Raw genomic sequence first — 20029 nt, 5'->3', positions numbered from 1 at the left:
AGTAAAGAGGTACTCAGAGCAGATGGTCAGGGAGGGCCGGCCAGCTCACTTGCTTCCTGAGTACAAAGTGGGCTTCCCAGGGCTGCCCAGCTTCCCCTAGATTCTTCATGTCCCCACAGGTGTTCTCCAGGGTGGCTGACCCTCCCTAACCTTGAAGTACCACAACCATCAAAGGTGACACTAGGAGGCTGGCAAGGTGGCTGTCTCAGTGCTTAAGAGTACTTGTTGCTTTTGCAAAGGACCTGGGTTTGAGTACCAGCATCCACATGGTAGCTAATAATCACCCACAACTCCCAGGCACTTACATGGTGGACAATCATATACAAAAAATAAAATCTATCCAGGCATGGTGGCAAGCATCTTTAATCCCAGCACTTGGGAAACAGAGGCAGGCATTTCAGGAGAGTCAGAGCTACATATTAGAAAGATCCTCTTATCAAAAATCAAAACAAACAGTCGGGCGTTGGTGGCGTACACTTTTAATCCCAGCACTCTGGAGGCAGAGGCAGGCGGATCTCAGTGAGTTCGAGACCAGCCTGGTCTACAAGAGCTAGTTCCAGAACAGCCTCCAAAACAATACAGAGAAACCCTGCCTCGAAAAACAAAAACGAACAAACAAATAAAAAATCAAAACAAGCAAAAAATAATCTAAAAATAAATAAATAAAAACTTACAAAAAGTGCGGCCCTGGGCCTGATGCCCAGCACTGCAGCATCTGCCAGCACCAAGAAGCACTTGCAGACTAGGAGGGAGGACATAGTCAAGCTCTCTGATCCTCCTAAGTCCAGTGCTCACAGGGCTGCCTTAGACAAGGGACATCAACATGCTTTTCATCTTGATGTAACCCAAGAGGACACCAAGTTACAGTGCCATCATCAGCTGAACCACCACTCCAGCCATCCTACAAAGAGACAAGCTGTTGTGACTGCTCCAGAGAGCAAAGGCTCCGGGTGGCAGCCTGTGTGGAAACTCTGGGGTCTGTACCAGGGCAGTGCTGCTCAGCTCCAGCAGGGGGCAGTCTAGACAAAGGGCTGCAGGTAGCCATGGTGCACTGGGCCAGGGAGGAACACCAAGAATACTTGGTATGGGAGAGTACAGGGCAGTGACCACCAGGATGAATGCACAGCTCATTAGGCTGCTGCAACCATGCTAGGCAGGCCTGCCTTCACTTCTGAGATGACGGACTCTCTTTCCTTCCTTCCTCTCTTTTTTTTTCCAAGACAGGGTTTCTCTGTTTAATCCTTGCTGTCCTGGAACTCACTTTGTAGATCAGGTTGGCCTCAGTCTCAGAGATCCACCTGCCTCTGCCTCTTGAGTGCTCAAGTGCTGGGATTAAAGGCGTGAGCAACTTCTAAACTTCTAATGATGGTGACTGACACAAATTTGTCTGTGTGGACAAACACATGGATGCTGAGTTTGACAACAGCTGTTCCTTGTGCACTTGATTCCTAATGCTGGAAATGGCCCAGAAGCATGTTACCCTGGCCTAAGGGAGAGGATGGGCACCTGGCCAGTTCTGGGGCTATTGGAGAGTCCAGATGGGCACTCCAAGGGACCCACGAGGCCTCTCCACACAAAGGCCACCACCTGACACTTAGACAACTTCACCTACTAGAATCATCCATCACCTGTACAGGCCTAAAGAATCAGAGGTCGGGGATGGTGCCACTGAGGCTCACTTTTGGAAAAATACATGAATTAGCTACATAAAAAAAAATACTTGAACACAAGTAGCCCTGGCTGTCCTAGAACTTGGTCTGAACCAGGCTGCCTGCTTCTGCCTCTCAAGTGCTGCAACCAAAGGCAGGTGCCGCTACCCTCTGGCAGAACTGCTCACTTTCAAACACTCAGCAGTTCTTTACAAAGTAAAACTGGTAAGTATCACATGACCTAGCAATGTCATCCTAAGTATTCACCCCACATAACTGAAAACATTTGTGAACGTTCACAGGCCAAAAGTGGAAAAGCCTGATCACCCCCTCGAATGAGAAGGGAGTGTGGTAGTGCTTTCTGCACCACTATCACAGACAGATCAGGTACCAACGACTACATGTCACACAATTTCATCTAGTGACATCTGGGAAAGAACTATTAACAATGAAGATCATGGTGACCACAGAAGACACAGGGATCTGACCAGGGCCTTGTGACTGCACCCAGCTGTCAAACTCAAGAGAACCCCACACATGGATGGCTGTTTATTGTAGGGTATCAATCCTATTGCAGTTTAAAGGAGAAGCCTTCCCATAGCAGAGCTCAGCCTGGCCTGTATGGTACTTCTCTTCTTCAACAGGTCTCTGTCTACAGCCCTTACCTAAGGGTGGAGTCCTGGTGTCAAGGAGAGCCCTCCCCATTCAGCTGTAACTGCACCTGGGAACAAGGCATGGAGCTTGCTCTAGACCTGTAATGCTGGTGATCTTACAACTTGACAAATAGTGGGCACAGGATCCACACCACTTGAGTGATGGGGGATGCCCTTCTGTATGCTTGTGATTATGTTTCTCTTATTGGTTGATGGATAAAGCTATTTCAGCCAATGGACAGGCAGGATTTAAGCAGGTGGGAAATCCAAACAGGGATAGAGAAAGGCAGTAGGCAGAGTTAAGGAGACACCATGTAGCAGCTGAGGAAGCAAGAGACCTGGACATCACCGGTAAGCCAAGACCACGTGGAGGTACACAGATTAATAGAAATGGGTTAACAATTAAGACAGAGATAGCCAAATAGAAGCTTGAGCCATCAAACAGTTTATAACTAATATAAGTCTGTGTGTTTATTTGGACCGGGTGGGATAGAAACTTCCTTGTAAACTTGGGACAGGTAGCTGACAGATGGGCTGCTGACTGGGCCCACAGCATGGAAGGCTGTAGGAACCAGTGCTCAGTGGGCAGCCCGTCCTCCTACAGCTGTGACGTGTGCACCTTCTTCCCTGGGGTGCAGGGAAACCTCCTACCCTTGAGTAAGGAGTCAGCTGGGTGCTCACTCCAGGGGATAGTGAGGTTAGAACCTGAGTGCCAGTCAGTGGGGAGCACACATCTGTCAACTCAGCTACTAAGGAGGCCGAGACAGGAAGATTTCAAGTTCAAAGCTAGCCTGGTTTAAATTCCCACTTCTAAAATCAAGACAAGGAATACATTTCACTGTGTCTGAGAAGCTTCCCTAGACTATGGAGCAGTCACTTTGTTGCAGTGTGTGGTCTCATGAGAAGCTCCTGGAGGAAGTTGGTTAGGAGGGTTCTGAGCCTCAGACATCACTGCTCTAATTCCAGCTGTGACAGCGGCAAATGTTTTGTTTTGCTTCTGTGCTATGTACACTGTATATGCATGCTCCATATGAGCATCTGCACGCATGTTTGCATGTACGTGCATGTGGAGGCTGGAGTTTGACCCCAAGTATCTTCCTCTATTGATCTCATCTTTAGGACAGGGCTTCTCATTGAACCTGGAGCTCATCAATTCGGCTAGACTGGCTGACAAGCAAACTCGAAGAATCCTCATGTCTCAGCACACCTGAGTTATAGCATGCTGTTACGCCTAGCGATGTGCTACAAACTCACACCCTCACACTTTCACAGCAAGCACTTTACTAACTGAGCTATCTCTCCAGCCCCTGCCTTTTTTTTTTAGATTTATTTATTATGTATAAAGTATTCTGCCTGAAAGCATGTCTGCAGGCCAGAAGAGGGCACCAGATCTCATTATAGATGGTTCTGAGCCACCATGTGGTTGCTGGGAATTGAATCCAGGTTCTCTGGAAGAACTATCAGTGCTCTTAATCTCTGAGCCATCTCTTCAGCCCCCAAGCCTGCCTTTTAAAAAAGATTACATTTATCTAGCTACTTTGTCCTTTGTCTATGTGTATGTGAGTATGTGTACATGTGGAGGGCAGAGGACAGATGCTGGAGTTAGTTCCCAACCTTCCACTATGGAAATTCTGGGGACCAAATTAAGGTCATCAGTTTTGGTGGCAATTGCCTCCACTTGCTGAACCATCTCACGAGCTTGATTTTGTTTCTGAGGCAGGATCTCATGGAGCCCAGGCTAACCTTGAATATACTAAACGGTAGAAGATGACGTCTGCTTGCACCCGCCCCCCCCCCCAAGCATATTGCTCTTCTTCAACTTCAGATTTCCTTGTGGTAAAACAGAGGCCATCACAGTACCTTTGTCTCTGCCAAGAGAAAGTAACTCAACTGACAAAACCTCTATCATCAGGCAAAACACTGAGCCACGGTCACCATGTGCTGTTTACTTACTGTCTCTAGCCATGGTCACAGTGTGCTGGCTACTGTCTCTAACCATCTCTAACCACGGTCACAGTGTGCTGGCTACTGTCTCTAGTCATGGCCACAGAGTGCAGGTTACTGTCCCTTACCTGAGAGTGATATTCCCTCTGCCAGCCCATAAGGCAGGTAAGCAAAAATGATCATCATGCCAAACTCCAGGGAAGGCGTTTTCCTCAGGTCAATGTGCTTCAGCACGTGGCACAGATGTCAAGGAAGGAGGACAAGGGCACTGGATGGACGTGTAGCAAGACAAGACACATAGAGCAGACAGCAGGACAGAAGACACTGAACTTGGCACAGTTACAGGGCGGCATTTCTCACTACAGAATTTTTTCTTTGTAGAAACAAGAATCTGACATGACATCAGAAACACTGACTTAGCTGCCTGTTGTCCAGGGACTCCTTGCCCTGCTGAAAGGCCTGCCTTCCTGTCCCTGCAGAGCACCACACTCATGCCCCTGGGAACAGGGGTCCATGTTCCCACGGCCTGGCATCATTGCAGTGCTGTCAGAAGGGAGCCACGTGCGCTGCCTCTGACCTTGTTTTCTTCTCTGCCCCCTCCTCCTCCTTTCACCTCTCTTTCAGACAGGGTCTTGCTATGTAGCCCTGCTGGCATCGAACTTGTGGGAACCCTTCTGCCGCGGTCTCCCTCCTGAATGCTGGGATTACAGGCATGCATCACTATCTCTGGCATGCTTTTTTTTTTTTTTTTTTTTTTTTTTTTTGGTTTTTTGAAACAGGGTTTCTCTGTGGCTTTGGAGGCTGTCCTGGAACTCACTCTGTAGACCAGGCTGGTCTCGAACTTGCAGAGATCCATCTGCCTCTGCCTCCCGAGTGCTGGGATTAAAGGCGTGCGCCACCAACGCCTGGCTGTTGGCATGCTTTTTTTAAATTTTTACATTTTATGTGTATGAGTGTTTTGCCTGTATGTCTGTGTACCACATATGTACAGTGCCCAAAGAGGTCAGAAGAGGGCGTCTGATCCCCTGGAAGTGGAGTTTCAGGTAGTTGAGAGCTGTCATCTGGGTGCTGGGAACTGAACGTGGATCCTCTGTAGGAGCAGTGAGTGTCTTAACTGCTGAGCTGTAAGTCTGGAGGATAGACAATGTCATCCTCACTCTGCTTATTGAGAGCTGTCAACTAACTCAATCAGCCTCTGGACAAAGGAACAGAGCAGAACATCTCCAGGGTGGTGGGAAACATACTCAGAACCAGCAAGAGAGTTCCAGCTCGCTGAGAGAAAAACTGCCCCAGGAGGGCCATGTGGCCATTCTGGGGACATGGGCCGGCCAGCTGCAGAACTACTCTGGAGCCTGTCCTATTTCCGTCTGATACCTCGTTCTCTGCTGACAGGCCTCAGCTGGTAAGCAGTTCACAGTGCAAACCATGTGGGTGGCACTTCCTGAAAGCCCTTGCCACCCTTCCAGATAAACGCTCACCTAGGGACGGACTGCCAGCACTCCACACTTGTGGGCTGGAGATGGCTCTGTGGTTAAGAGCCGCCCCACTGACTTCAGTTCCTAGCACCTACAACTGCTCTCTCTCTCTCTCTCCCCCCCTCTTCCTCCCTCCCTCCTTCCTCTCTTTTTTCTGAGACAGGGTCTTTCTACATAGCTCTGGTTGTCCTGGGACTTGCTTTGTAGACCAGGCTGGCCTCGAACTCCAAGATCCTCCTGCCTCTGCCTCCCAAGTGCACTACCACCAGCAGCTGGCTACAAAATCTTAACAAAACAAAAACCAAACAAAACCCACATGCAACCTACAGTGTCTAAGAAAACTGCCAGTTTTCTGGGTGTGAGAACCAAGGCAGTGATGGAATGATGTCATCTGTCTGTGATTCTCACCCCAAAGCAGCAGCACAGGATATCAGATCAAATCTTCCACCCAACAGCATGCTTTGAAAATGGCATCCCTGCACATGCCTTTAATCCCAGCCCTTGGGAGACAAAGGCAGGTGGATCTCTGTGAGTTCAAGGCCAGCCTGGTCACATATACTGAATTCTAGGATAGCTAGGGCCATGTAGAGACCCTGTTTCAAAAAAAAAAAAAAAAAGAGAGAGAGAGAGAGAGAGAGAATCAAACAAAACTGGTGGACCTGTCATTTCAGCAGGACAAAAAGCTCAAGGCCATCTGAGAGGACCCTGCTGTCTAGAGGAGAAAGTGTCTTCTGACACGTTAGAGGTTGAATTTAGGAGTCCTTGAGTTTAGAACATTTCTCAAACTACAGCTTAGCACAAAACTTTCCTTTAATCAAAACTTGAGATTAAAGTTGGGCCCTTGAGGAAGGAGAAAATAATGAGAGTGGATGCTTGCGCCTTAAGCTCCCATGTTAAAGGATATCAATGCAGAAATCAAGCCAGTCAGTGTGCCAAGTGCCGCAGAGCCAAAGAACATTTTGAGGAAGTAGCCGAGGGCCTGTGAGAACGTTTGCCACCCACTGACATCCGACATGTGCTTTTTTGATAGACCTTCAGCCGTACTGGGAAAGGAGAAAACAGAGAAAGTTAAAGGGCTATAGGCTGAGTCCTTAGAATCAGCGCTGAGCGTAACTCACTGCTCCATCCAGAATCCCCTCCTTCCCGCCATCTGGTCCATCACCCCAGGCTTCTGTGGTCACCTACTTGTCCAGGCACTGAGGTAGCTTCTGGAGCTCAGAGGCGAGGGCAAAGGCAATGTCCTCAGGAGCTGGGTAATGAGGGGGAAGGGCCAAGGGCTGTGAAGACAGGGTGGGCATCTAACTCAGACCGGGGTAGAGATATTTGAGGAAGGTTCTCAAGGCAACACAGGCTGGGTTTCCATTTAGGAGAAAGGGTTCTCAGACTGAGGAAACAGTGCCCAGGGGTGGGGAGCTTGAGTGGGAACATTCAAGTGTATGGAGGATACAGGTTGGGGAGGATGTGGGAGCAGCAGCCAGTGCAGGGCTCACGGGTGATGGGGGGCCAGCGGTTCACCCTGCAGGTCTCACCTGTCAACAGTTCTGAGAATAGGGATTCTGCCATAAAACCCCAGGCGGGGCCTTGGGCTGAGAGGAGGACGCAGGGAGCCCTGAGGTGAGCTGGAAGGTCCCTCCCTTTCACTGCCTGCAAAGCAGGTATGGGAAGCCAGTCAAAAGCTGCTTTGTCCCCAGAGGGAAGAGTATCATTAATAGAGCTGCTCTTGATAACATCACACTCTCTGTCCTGGATCCATCTACTCTCAGACTGCAACTCCAGCCCCCTCCAAGCCCTTCCAGGTCTGCACCAGCAGTAGAGGTGACCCCTACACACTGGCCAAGGGACAGCTGCTCCACAGCTTCTGCATGGCCTCTCTGCCCAGGCTCTGCCGTCTGTGCTGGCCTACATGGACACAGGCGTTTCTGTGCATGCCATTCCTCACTGTCCCTCCTGTCCTTTAGGATAGTACCCTACGTCCCTCAGACACCTATCCTGAGCTGTCACACAGGCCAACCTATTTCCAGGTCCTTATGAGCCAGCTCCTGCTTCAGAGTGGGTGGCAACCACAGAGGCATTCTCTCCATCCTGTTCTCTGAGTGTCCCGGGCCAAATCATAGCCCAGCCTATCAGACACTCATACATGTCTGTGGAATCAGTGTACAGAACTAAGAACCATTCAGCTTCACTAACTGGTATTCCATCTGAAAGGAGAAGGATCTGTGATGAAGAGACAACTTGGCCAGGTGACCTCAGATCCCTGGTGACATAATGAAACAGTTCTGCGAGGTCTCACAAATAAAAAAAATCTGCCCTCAGAGGCCAGCAAGATGGCCTAGAAGACAAAAGTGCTTACAGCAAAAACCTGAGGGTCAACTGCTGAAGGATGTGTTCTGAGCTACACACACACACACACACACACACACACACACACACACACACGCACGCACGCACGCACGCACGCACGCACGCACGCACGCACACACACTCGTGCACACACACACAGACACACACACATTAAACACAAGAGTTAACTGCGGGTTCTCCTCACACGAGCTTCCTGGGCTCCTGACTTCCATCGCCTTCACTTCCTTCTTTCCCAGCAGATCAACTGGGGAACGTGGGAGCAACAAGGGATCTCATGGAAGCTGGTTTAGCTGACCCAATCCCCAGCGGACTACAACACACAGGGTGTGCAGGAGTGCAATGGGGGAGTCCAGCTGCTGCTCAGGACATGCTAGTGGCTTCTCCCCTCACAATCACCTACAGACACCCTGCCGAGACACTGGAAGTCCCTAGATAGCAGACTTCCCTGAGCCAGGGCCTGTAACCTGGAAAGTGAGTTGACATCAAAGAGGTATTGGTGGCTCCCACTTCCACCTCTGCCTCCTGTCTGGGAATCAGAGAACCTTATGCAGGCTTGTGCTGTGAAACCTCCCCATCCTCAGAACTTCTGCCCATGCATTGACTCCTCCTGACCCTGCGATGGCCTCTCTGATGCTAAAGCCTGAAATGTCCTTGGAGCCTCCATCATGGACTTGCCTCTCTGTCCATGGTGTTAATAGCTTTCTCAATAAACTACTTATTCCCCTAGTGATCCATCTCAGCATACCTCACGGACACATCCCATTTCCAATCTCAATGTGCAGTCAGCACCCTTTACTTCTGGTTGGAACACACTGATCCTGCTGCCTGTTTACTAGAGCAGGCAGTGGAGTTCTACAGAATAACTGGTTGTCATAGCTGAAGACCAGCAGGTGGCTTGGGACTGCCAAAGAAATTAAAGCAGACTTATACCCTCAGGGCATAAGACAGGGTTTCCTCCCCAGCAACTGACAAAAGAACAAACTGATAGCAGCAAATTAAAGCCAGAAACCAGCAACTGGGAGGTCTAGGCAGAAAGAGCAGCAGTTCAAGATGAGTCTGGGTTACAGGAGACTGTCTCAAAAACAAACAACAAAATCATCAAACCACTAAGTGAATAAATAAAGCTAAAAATAACCCAGGAGTTAAAGTTCTGGCAACATCCAAAAGTAGGCCCTTCATTTGTATACTTCCGTTTGCAAACGTCCTTTGTATAGGTGAGATGCCTGACTATTTTGGAAAAAAACTGTTGACAGGCATCCCCTCAGAACCCAGGACAGACAACAGCTATGTTTTGGTAGTTCAGAGGCCACTGAAAAAGGGGACAGGTCTTTTATCCCGCTTCTATCCTGATCACAGGTATGTGGTGCCATGCACACTTGTATGTGGATTACAGGTATGTGGTGCCATGTACAGTTGTATGTGGATTACAGGTATGTGGTGCCATGCACAGTTTTATGTGGATTACAGGTGTGTGATGTCATGTACAGTTGTATGTGGATTACAGGTATGTGGTGCCATGCACAGTTTTTTGTGGATTACAGGTGTGTGGTGCCATGCACACTTGTATGTGGATTACAGGTATGTGCCACCATGCACAGTTACATGTGGTGCTCTGGATAGAACCCACGACTGTGTACAGGTTGGGCAAGCACTGTTATCAACTAAGTTAAACTTTGGCTTCTGTCTGAAAATGCTCACTGGTCTGGAGCATAAGACAGCCTTTCTGGAATCCTCCATGGCATTCCTGCCTCTCTCTTGCATGTCACTTCTCTCTGGCCCACCATAGACCAAGAAAGTCAGATACAACTGGAATTGAAACGGCATGGGCGACCCTTACTTAGAGCGTTTGTAGTCCAGAGAGCTTGACTGTAGTGGAGGTGGTTATGACAATGGAAAAGGCTGCCCATTCTAGACATACATAATCCAGAGCCACCTGCAGGAAGCGTTGTGGGTGGCCTTCGAAGCCACTCTTCCAGTAAGATGTGTAATGATGACATCTTTTCCCATTTGTTTCAAAAATATCTCTTCAACTTGGCAGTAATGTGGCAGAAGCCTCAGAAAACTGACATTTTCCTACCGACAGATTTTTTTTTCAAGGAAATCAGAGGCAAAGCAATTGAGTTCTGCTCCTAACCATAAAAATAGCTCTGCCATCACCTCCAAGCAGGCAATTCTTTATACAATGTTAGTGTGAACCAGGAGATGAGATGCCAGCAAAATCCAGAGCTAAGAAGTTTTCAGAAAAGAATGTGTTTGGACACAGGGAACCATGTAGCCCAGGCTGGCCTCAAACTCCTTATGTAGTAAAGGATGGCCTTTAACTTTTGATCCTCCTGCCTGTATTCCCCAAGTGCTGGGATTACAGGTGTATGTTGCCATGCACAGTTGTATGTGGATTACAGGTATGTGCCACCATGCACAGTTGTATGTGGTGTTCTGGATTGAACCCACGTCTGTGTACATGTTGGACAAGCACTGTACCAACTAAGTTAAACTTTTAGGAAATAGCTTACAGAAGAAAACCAGCTGCAGTCTATGTTCTAAAGGTCTTAGGCATTATGCTCAATGATTTCCTAACTGAAACTGCAGACATTCCTATCAAGAGTGGTGTGAGCAAGTCAGTGAGAGGGCAGTGGGTGAACATGTCTGTAAGGTGATACCCAGTAAATGATGTTACCTTAGACATTTTTTTTTAATTTCGTCTTTTGAGACAGGTTTCTCTGTGTAGCCCTGGCTATCCTAGAACTCGCTCTGTAGACCAGGCTGGCTTCGAACTCAGTGAACTCTTGACCCTCTTGCCTCCACTTTAAGCATTACAGGTGTGTGCCAACAGTTTCTATCTTTTATATGAAGAATATGTATTGGCCTTAGAATAAGAATAATTCTGAAGTCTGGCTCTGCTGTAAGGGAAGGAGGGTTCTTGCACTTGAGCACTGCTTGGCGAGCTCTGCCTCAGCAGCTGGTAAGAAGGTGACCTTGTAAGCACAGTGACGGGCTAGAGGTGGAGGCCGCCTCAAAAGGGCACTCCATTTACCCACCCAGTCGGTCCTTCACATTGTAACTGCGGGACACACTCTGTCGGGGAGGTCAGAGAGAGGCCGGAGCAGGTCCAGAGTCACACGGCCGGGTGAGGTGGACAGGAAAGCTTGTGCTCTGCATTGCAGCATGAGTTTTATTATCCATCTGTAGTACCTTGGATCCCATCAAAGGCAGCAACCCCAGTGAACATAAAAAGCCTCACAGTTTTAAGCCTTGTGGTGGAGCAGGACTTTCACCCCAGCACTTAGGAGGTGGAGGCAGGAGGAACAGGAGTTCACAGTCATCCTTGGCTACATAGTGAATCTGATGCTTGCTTGGGTGAGACTTTATCTCGTAGCTGGGGGGAACCGGACAGATGGCTCAGCAGTTAAAAGCTCTTACTGCTCTCTCAGAGGACCCTCGTTTGATTCTCAGTATCTGTACTGCAGTCCACCATCATCTGTAACTCAACTTCTTCTGCCTTCCATAAGCTGTCTGTCTCTTTGGAACTAGATACGTCACCATGGGCTCTAACAGGGTGAGCAAGCCCTCAACACTGACCACGCTGTATTCGCTACCGCAGCAATGCTGCCCAAACACTAATCCCTCCCTTGGCTGCCACTGGTCATCAAGGGAGCATACCATAGACACCACTTCACAAGAGACTGTGAGGTGGGACCTGGGAGTCGGCTGTGAGGAGCCCTTCAAGGATGCTGAGAAACACAGGTCAGAAAACACAGACACAACTCCCTGCAGCAGCCTGACTGTGACACAGTCCTGTGGAACAGACCCTTGTCAGAGTGGCAATATGCAGAGACAGCAGAGAGCCGATCACATGGAACCAACCTCTGTACTGGCATCAACGTACTGCCAGAACCTTCCAAGCTCTCCTACTTACTTGGTTAGGACAATGGAGACTGCATCGTTGAGAATGCTTTCTCCAAACACCAGCATGTTGAGCACAGGGTCCACGTGCAGTGCATTGAAAATTGCGATAGTGGCTACTGGGTCAACCGCAGATATCAGGGAGCCAAATGCAAAACTGCAAGGAGAGAAGCAGGCAGATTCTGTAAAGCATGGAGCTGGGTCCACATTGCAGAGACGGCAGCTGAAGGGCCGGGAGGGAGGGTGTGCTTTGCCACTGACCCCTGCCTAGCACAGGAACGGAGAGGCTTAGACGCAGTGCTCAGAGTGCCCGCAGCCCGGCAACAGTGTTGCACTGTTCTGTCCAACACCGCCCAGAAGACTGCTTACCCTAGCACACACTGTCCAGCTTTCTCAGCCAGAAAAGCCTACAGACTGTTGGCCTTGACCTCTGTTCTGCCACCAGGTCAATTGTGCCAGAAGCCAGCAGCCAGTGGAGGATGCTGCCTGGAAGCTGGGTCCTTGGGCCTCACAGGCAGCACTTGATCCTATGGTCCACCGCCACCAATAGTGGGCACCTGCCTGCCAGCTTTTCAGCCCCTGGAGCTCACCAGCGAGCATCCCCTTAGCACAGGGGCTCTGGCCCCAAGCCCTTCCTTCACCACTGACTGTCTAGCTCAGAGCCAGTGCCCCTGGCCTGGAGGGTGGGTGCAGGAATAAGCAGGGCCCAGGTCACCTTAGGAAGCGCACTCCTGGGCTGCGCTGGAGTGTTAGCTAAGCATGCTAGAGGCCCTTAGTTTGATCCCAAGCATCACAAACCATGTGTGGGAGCACACGGCAAGTTCCAGGCCAGTTTGAGCAGTGAGACTGTCTCAGGAAACCAAAGACATAAGAAAATGGCAAGTACAGTCAGGAAGGAAACCCAGCGAGTAGAACTGTGACCACTAGGAAGAGGCAGGACTGGAGTCATCTGACTGGTGTCACCCAGCAGCCCTTCAGAAGTATTGCCGGTAGGAGGAAGTCTATGAAGCAGGCTAGTCACTCGCCCGTTATCAGTCTATAAGGTGGCTGTTCTCGGAGTGATGGGTGCAAGTCTGAGTGAGGCAGCCAGGAGAGAACCAGACCCCTTAGGTATCCAGCTCCCAGATCTGTTCCTTCCTTAAAGCAACCACATGCATGTGAGCTGCCCATTGTCCCCGCTCTAAGGTCCCAGGGTGGATGCCATGTTTTCCCCTTGACCGTGTTCTCAGGATCTGTGCCAAGCACAAGCCAGGGCCACAGACAGAAGGTAAGTGGGGGTAGGGAAGAGGAATGAGGGAAGGTAGCTCCACCCAGCAGCCAAGTGGAAGAGGCCCTCAGGCCCTTCACTGCCACCAGACCTAGACAGACTCTCCACCTCCTGTCCCACAGGAACAAAAGGAAGAGGAACAGCTCAACTGTGCCGCAGGCGGCCACAATGGGCTGTGTTCTGCAGAGGGTTTGCATGGAGTACATTAGACAGTCTCTGGTCTCACGGCCCAGCACCCACAGTCTCAAGCTGCTCTCTACTTTCTCTCCTTATGTGGCAAGGGGCTCCGGGTGTAGGCACAGTGCATGCCATTGGACTAGCTTTACCAGGTCACAGGGAGAGGACTAACCCTTAGTGAGGAGCACCTGGAGCTGTCTGTGCTCCACGTGAGGAAGGGGATGTGGACAGCAGCGAGGGGAGAGCTGGTCTGAGACCCCTGAGGAGAGTGTCCCGGAGGGTGCTGTGATAGGAGCCATCATGCTTCAGACACTTCAGCCCTATAAGCCAACAACCCTTCTTGTTGTGAACTTCCTCCCTACTGGGTTGCAGATGCACAGTGAGAAGCCTAGCCAAGGTACTCTGTTGCAGCTACTGCAGCCTCTTAGCCAGAACTCTGGGATCAGGGTCCACAGGCATGCCTGGAGAGGGATAACAGAGGGAAAGCTAACACAGAAGCTGGAGATGCAGGGGGGAGGGGAAGGTTGCAGGTGCTCACTACACAGGATCTCGTTTGAGTTACACTCTTCAGAACACAAAACTGAGGAGATGCCTTGTGGAGAAAAGCCAGTGTATAACACTGGGACCTGGCGGGAAAACTCGGTTGTCAGGGATCCCAAAAGCCTCAAGAGGTCTGGGCCTGGCCAGCAGTGGTTCCACAGTCGCTGTTGGAACCAAGTCCTTGAAGGACTTCAAGCAACTGACTCATGCTAAAAATACGTTTCTTTATTCCCTCAAAGCTAGCAACACTACCAAAACATGAAAAGACGGACAGGGTGGGACTTGGGGAGGAGCAGGGATAAGCTGGTGAGGTGCTGCAGCCTACTCAGGACAAACCCTCACCAGCAGAAATAGCTGTGGCCAGGTCCATGCCATGAGGCATGGCTGTGTTCTCTGAAGAGCAGAGAGGATATGGGCAGTGTGGGTCTGTAGGGAAAATGGTGTTATCAACACTCAAAAAATGGAGCAATGGGCTGAGTATGGCACACTATTAATGCCAGACAGAGGCAGAGACAGAGGCAGGCAGACTATCTCCATAAGTTCCAGTTCAAGGCCAGCCTGCTGTATAAAGTAATTTCTAGGCCAGCTAGGGCTACATAGTGAGACCCTGTCTCACAAAGCAAACAACAAAACTGAAACAAGACACAGTGGTATATGTTTATATTCCCAGAACTTGGAAGTGGGAAGCAGGAAGATCAGAAATTCAAGGTCATCCTTAGCTACACAGTAGGTTCGAGGCCAGCCTGGGCTACACGACAGACTGTATTAACAACATCAAAAATCACCTAAAAAAAGAAGCCAACTGAAACAAAATTAGAAAACTTCCCATAAACATCTATAATTTGGCTTTTAAAATCCATTTTGGGGGGGGAGAGGGGAGAGAGAGGAGAGGAAGGGAGGGGGAGATGGAGAGGGGAAGGGGGAGAGAGAGAGACACACAGAGATAGAGACAGAGAGTGAGAGCGAGGCAAGCTGACTCGTCTTTTGGTTAAGAAACATAGAAGGTGTCTGTCTGTCTGATCTTTTCCCTGAGACAGGGTTTCTCTGTTCTGGCTGTCTTGAAATTCTCCCTGTAGACCAGGCTGGCCTCAAACTCACAGACATGTGCTATTATGTCCAGCTGGAGGGTTTTTTTTAAAAACAGCAGTAGCATCCAACTAGCACAAGAGGTCCTGAGCCCCACCTCCAGCAAAGAAAACTGTAAACATCTAGTAATTGCAGGCCACGTGCTCACATGGCAGTCAGGAGCTGAGGAGTGCTGTCCCTTGCAGAGAGAGCAGTGTTATCCTGTGGCCACCGTTAGACCACCATTCCCCTGACAGCTCCCCTGTGCTAAGGTTCTGCTGTCCTACCCATCTGATGGACAGGGCCTCCAACAGAAAGGGAGCCTCTGCACAGGGTGTGCTGGCCAGAGTTCTACCCACTCAGCCATAGGCGTTGCTTTGTCTCTCCACCCAAATGACCGTTCCAGGCTTTAAGTCCACTCCAGACAATGATCAACACTGTGCTTCTTCACAAGTATCCTCCAAAGCACACAGAGCCCTACACCTTCCTTAATGTTAACAGCACTCTGGGTATTTCTTTCCCTTACAGCACACCTGGAAAACACCAGGTCCCAGTTCTGTTGTCCTTCAGGCTCCTGTAGGAAGGAAGGTGACTCAGGCTGCTTGTCTATGTATCAGACTTTCTAGGCTGCTCACACATCCATAATCCCAACATTTTTGGAAGGCTGAGGTAGGAGAATTGCCTCAAGTTTGGGGGCAGCCTGGGCTATATAGTGAGTTCCAGAGCAACCTGGGCTACAGTGTGACCTTGTCACAAACAATGAATACTTTTTTTTTTTTAAACACAACAAAAGCTTCAATTTTCCTGCCTGGGGAGGGTGAAGGATGGGCACTGTGGACCAAGCTTCTTATCAGTAGTCCATTTCCATGAGCAGGTTCTGAGGCTATGGTCTGAGATGCTACATTGCAGCTAAAGTCTGACATTGTCAGTTCATAGGAATGATCTAGAACTGAGTGCTTGGCCCTTTCCTCAGCTTCCCACCAAGCCACAAGACAGGTGCTCAGAGTGGACACAGGGACACAGAGCAAGGCACAGTACAGACTTCTTGGCTGCAGTGGGCTAGGGTCCTTTGGGAACTCTAACCTGGTGCTTTCTGAGAGAAGCCCAAGGTGCTGCTCCCAGTGGACTAAGAGTCTAAGAGCCGCCTGAGCAGAAGGTCACTACAGCGTCTACTACAGTGGCTTCAGAGCAAGAAGGTGTCAATCCCAGGCCAGGTCCTGCCTGCTTCCTCAAGTCTCGGTGGGAATTCCAGAGTCAGGATTCTCACCTCACTCTCTCCCATTCCACACTTACTGGGAACACAACCTCCTTCCACAATGGCTATAGAGAAAACTGAGCTTTTGTGTTTGCTTTTACAGTGCTGGGGATCGAACCCAGGGTCTTGTAAGTGTCAGGCCAGGGCTCTGCCACTGAGCTACACATAAGTCCCCAGCTCTGGAGACAACTCCTAAGGAAAGGACAGGAGTGTATGATGTGACCGGGATGCGGGCGGGTAGTCAGCTGGCCAGTCATTCTCTCCAAAGATCAAATGAGATCAGTCATTTCAATCAGCAATGTTGTGACCAGGGGTCTTCAAAAGTCTCAATATGATTCTGATTCATTTCAGAGACAAATTAATTCACAATAGATTTTATACTGCAAACATTGGCAAGCCAGGCAGGGGGAGCGGAAAGGATCACACCCATGAAGCCACGTGCAGAAATTGTCCCAGGCCTGAACAGCAGTCGCATGAGGGAATTACAGTGTGGAAGATTTACCTGTCTGTCATGTTGAGCTTAGAGATTACATCAGCCTGTAAAATAAAACACACAAACACACAGACACACACAAAAAAATTCCCTGGAGAATAGCCAAGAAGATTAAAATGTCCATCAGTGCTTTCTTATCAACTAATAAGGACATCATCTTCAGTCCCCACTGAAAACAAGGAAACCCCCTAAGGGCTGCTGTGAGCATGCGTGGGCATCTAGACCCGAGCGTGGGCACCATTCTCCTTCTTCCAGCCTGGCACTGTAGTCCTCTGCTATAAAGGTGACTCCCCTTGGCCCCAAGGGGACACTGTGAAGGATGAGCATCTCGGAAGGCTGCAGGGCAGACTTGGTTTTGGCTGCTGAGCCAGCCATGAAGGTGACAAAATCAGCAGAAATAGGCTGCCTCATGAGCAGCAATCTGTCTCACCCTCAGCTTGGTTTGTTCTCAGCACTGGGGTGGCTAAGCTTCTGCAAATAACACAAGAACGGGCGATGCACATGGGGGTCTGAGTGCCAGCTTCCCAGCCTTACTCTGGTTGAAGTACACTGACGTGACGCCCAAGCCCACAGCATGCACTAATGCCCCATCAAAGGGCTGACAATGGCATGGGGTATCATGGGAACTGAGAGAACAGATTCATAGCCAGCTCTGGTTTAAATGCAAATCTTCATCCAAAAACAACTTTCAGTCCTCAATCACCCTGAGAACACAACTGACACTTGAAGCATTTCAAGTTGCAGTACTGCACGCTACTCGGGTGATTATAGTCCCCTCAAATCGAGATGCCCTAGTCACATACATGAGTGGGGATGTCCTCCTAGGAGGGCACACGTTACCAGGCAGCTCCTGCCCCACCCTCCAATAGAAGAAGATCTTTAAGGTCATCAGGGGTGCGTTTCTTACCTGACCCAGAAAGTAAATTCCTCCACCTACTACAAAAGCAGAGATGGTCGTTCCAAAGACAGCAAAGAGAGTGATGGAGCCGATGTTCTGAAAGAAGTTCCCCTGGGAGGCGGGAGCAGAGGGACAAGAGGTAACTGGTGAGCCAGGGAAACTCAATACATACATGTGGAAAGAACCAACCATGTCCATGTTTGGTCTCAGTCAAAAACCCACGCTATCCCAGTTTTCTTCTTAATTAAAAGGTGCACTTTGAAAAGGTACCCAAGCTCTAAGATCAGAACAATGGTCAGTGTTAGGTACCAAAGAAACCTGGGACAAATGGCTCAGTGCCTATTACTACATCAAAGCAGAAGCTGGCTCTTCTCAGTACTTCTCATCCAGTCCCTGAGCTTCCCTTCCCTTCCCCAGCTTCTCTTTCCTACGTAACTCAGCCATTTTGTCTTCCTTCCTTCCTTCCTTCCTTCCTTCCTTCCTTCCTTCCTTCCTTCCTTCCTTCCTTCCTCCCTCTCTCTCCCCTCCCTCCCTCCCTCCTCCTCTCTCTCTTTCTGGTTTTTTTTTTTTGAGACTGGGTTTCTCTGTAGCATTGGAGGCTGTCCTGGAACTCTATCTGTAGACCAGGCTGGCCTTGAACTCACAGAGATCTGCCTGCCTGTCTCCTGAGTGATGGAATTAAAGGTGTGCGCCACTGCCTGGTGAACTCAGCCATTTCAGTCACAGGCTCTTTCAGCTCTGCTCTTGGTCAGCTTGCCCCTCTCTTCTCTTCCTCTCTGCTCTCCTTTTTCTCTCCTCTCATGACCCAGTCTACTCTGCTACCCATGTTCAGTCTGGGCCTTTCTAGAAGCCTCTGGTTGTTCTCTCCCTCATATCTACAGTAAAAACCTTCTCCTTAGCCATACTGCTCCTAGGTCAGTCAGGTCCTTTATGCTGTGTCAGCATCATCAAATAGACAGGCAGAGAGCTCAGCTGGGTGTGTGTATGAGGGTGGGGTGTGTATGTGTGTGTGTAAATTGCTGAGTGCTTGCCTAGCAATGCATGAAGTCTTGGGTTTAACCCCAGCACCGCATACACCAGATCCTGGGCCACACACCTATAATCCTAGCACCTGGGAGGTGTAAGCAGTTCTCAGTCACATAGAAAGTTCCAGATCAGCCTGGGCTACATGAGACCCTATCTCAAAAGAACCCAAACCATAAAAGAGAGAAAATATTTGAGTTCCAGCAGCATGGAAAATTCCACATTTCCACATGATGAAGGAAATGAAGCTATAGACCCTCACAGACTCCACTCAGGAGGCACCACCAAGATTTTTAACAATCAAAGTTTCTGTTCCTTGTTTTTAGGGACAAGGTTTACTTCAAGAATATCCTCGGGGTTGGGGGGAGACATGGCTTAACAGTAAGAGGATGCACTGTGGCTAGGTGTGGTGGTACACACTTTTAATCCTAGCACCCAGGTTCAGTAACTACACAGTGAGATCTTATCTCGTGCAGCTTGCTGTCCCGTCCATAGTCCTCAACCTTCATGCTCACCCAGAAGCTCAGATCACCTGTGCAGGGTCAGCAAGGCAGTCTCAGTTCTTCCCAGGAAGGGGTGGCCACTGCTGTTAAAGGAGCCTGCCCCATGGACAGGAGCAGCTGTCCCCACCTGAGCACCGCTCCCGGGGAATTTTACCTTGTGCAGTGAATATCCCGACTCAAAGATAATAGGTGGGAGCAAGAGAAGGAAAAACATGTTGGGGCGAAACATTTCTTCCTCCTGTGAAGTCAAAAAGGGAGGACACTCAGAGGAGTGGGATTGTACAACCATGAGACCTATCCACCAGTCAGTGAACGCTGAGGAACCCTTTGCTCAGGGCCTAGCTTGGCAGAAATGCGTAACCCCGAAGCAGCAGTCAGGTGACAAACCAAGCACAAACAATAAGTCACTGACTGCCTCTGACATACAGCACAGGGCTAGAGAACAGCTCAGGGGCTGAGGCACTGGCCCTGAGTCTGACTCCAGAACCACAGTGAAGGGCACCGCCTGCTTTGAGGGTGAGCAGCTAGCTCCTGGGAAAGGAGGAGCTGTTTGCAGTGGGGTTGCAGTGTCCCCCTCCTCCAGGCCAGTCCACCAGGAAGTTCAGACTGTGATCTGACTTGGAATAGGTCTTTGAGGGTCAGGATAAGTATGTAAATGAGGAAAGGACGGAAGCAGACCACAGAGGCACAGACCCACAGACAATGTGTTTGCTTTGCTTCATGTTTTCTTGGTGCTGGGGATTACAGTGAAGTCCTTATGCTCACTGAGCTAAGGGAGCCTCCTGCAAGTCAGAGGACAGACCAGAAGACCCCACGGGAAGGG

General features: G+C 49.7%; 1 protein-coding gene across 2 annotated transcripts in view; it reads right to left on the bottom strand.

The window, feature by feature from the left end:
• Positions 1–20029, bottom strand: part of Slc9a8 (solute carrier family 9 member A8) — a 48191-nt gene that overhangs the window by 12879 nt on the left and 15283 nt on the right. The window contains exons 5-10 of one of the 2 annotated variants that reach the window (XM_005074424.4): positions 19361–19444; positions 17690–17791; positions 16792–16826; positions 11999–12142; positions 6626–6764; positions 4375–4480 (exon numbers count right to left, since the gene is read on the bottom strand). In XM_005074424.4, coding sequence (XP_005074481.1) covers positions 4375–4480; positions 6626–6764; positions 11999–12142; positions 16792–16826; positions 17690–17791; positions 19361–19444 — 610 coding nt within the window. The remainder of the gene's footprint in view (positions 1–4374; positions 4481–6625; positions 6765–11998; positions 12143–16791; positions 16827–17689; positions 17792–19360; positions 19445–20029) is intronic. The other variant, XM_013116657.3, reaches the window with a different exon arrangement.

Source organism: Mesocricetus auratus, unplaced genomic scaffold (genome assembly GCF_017639785.1).
Source record: "Mesocricetus auratus isolate SY011 unplaced genomic scaffold, BCM_Maur_2.0 Super-Scaffold_100028, whole genome shotgun sequence".
Classification (NCBI taxonomy): Eukaryota; Metazoa; Chordata; class Mammalia; order Rodentia; family Cricetidae; genus Mesocricetus; species Mesocricetus auratus.
Note: the sequence above shows the minus strand (reverse complement) of the source record. Positions and strands in the feature narration are given on the sequence as shown.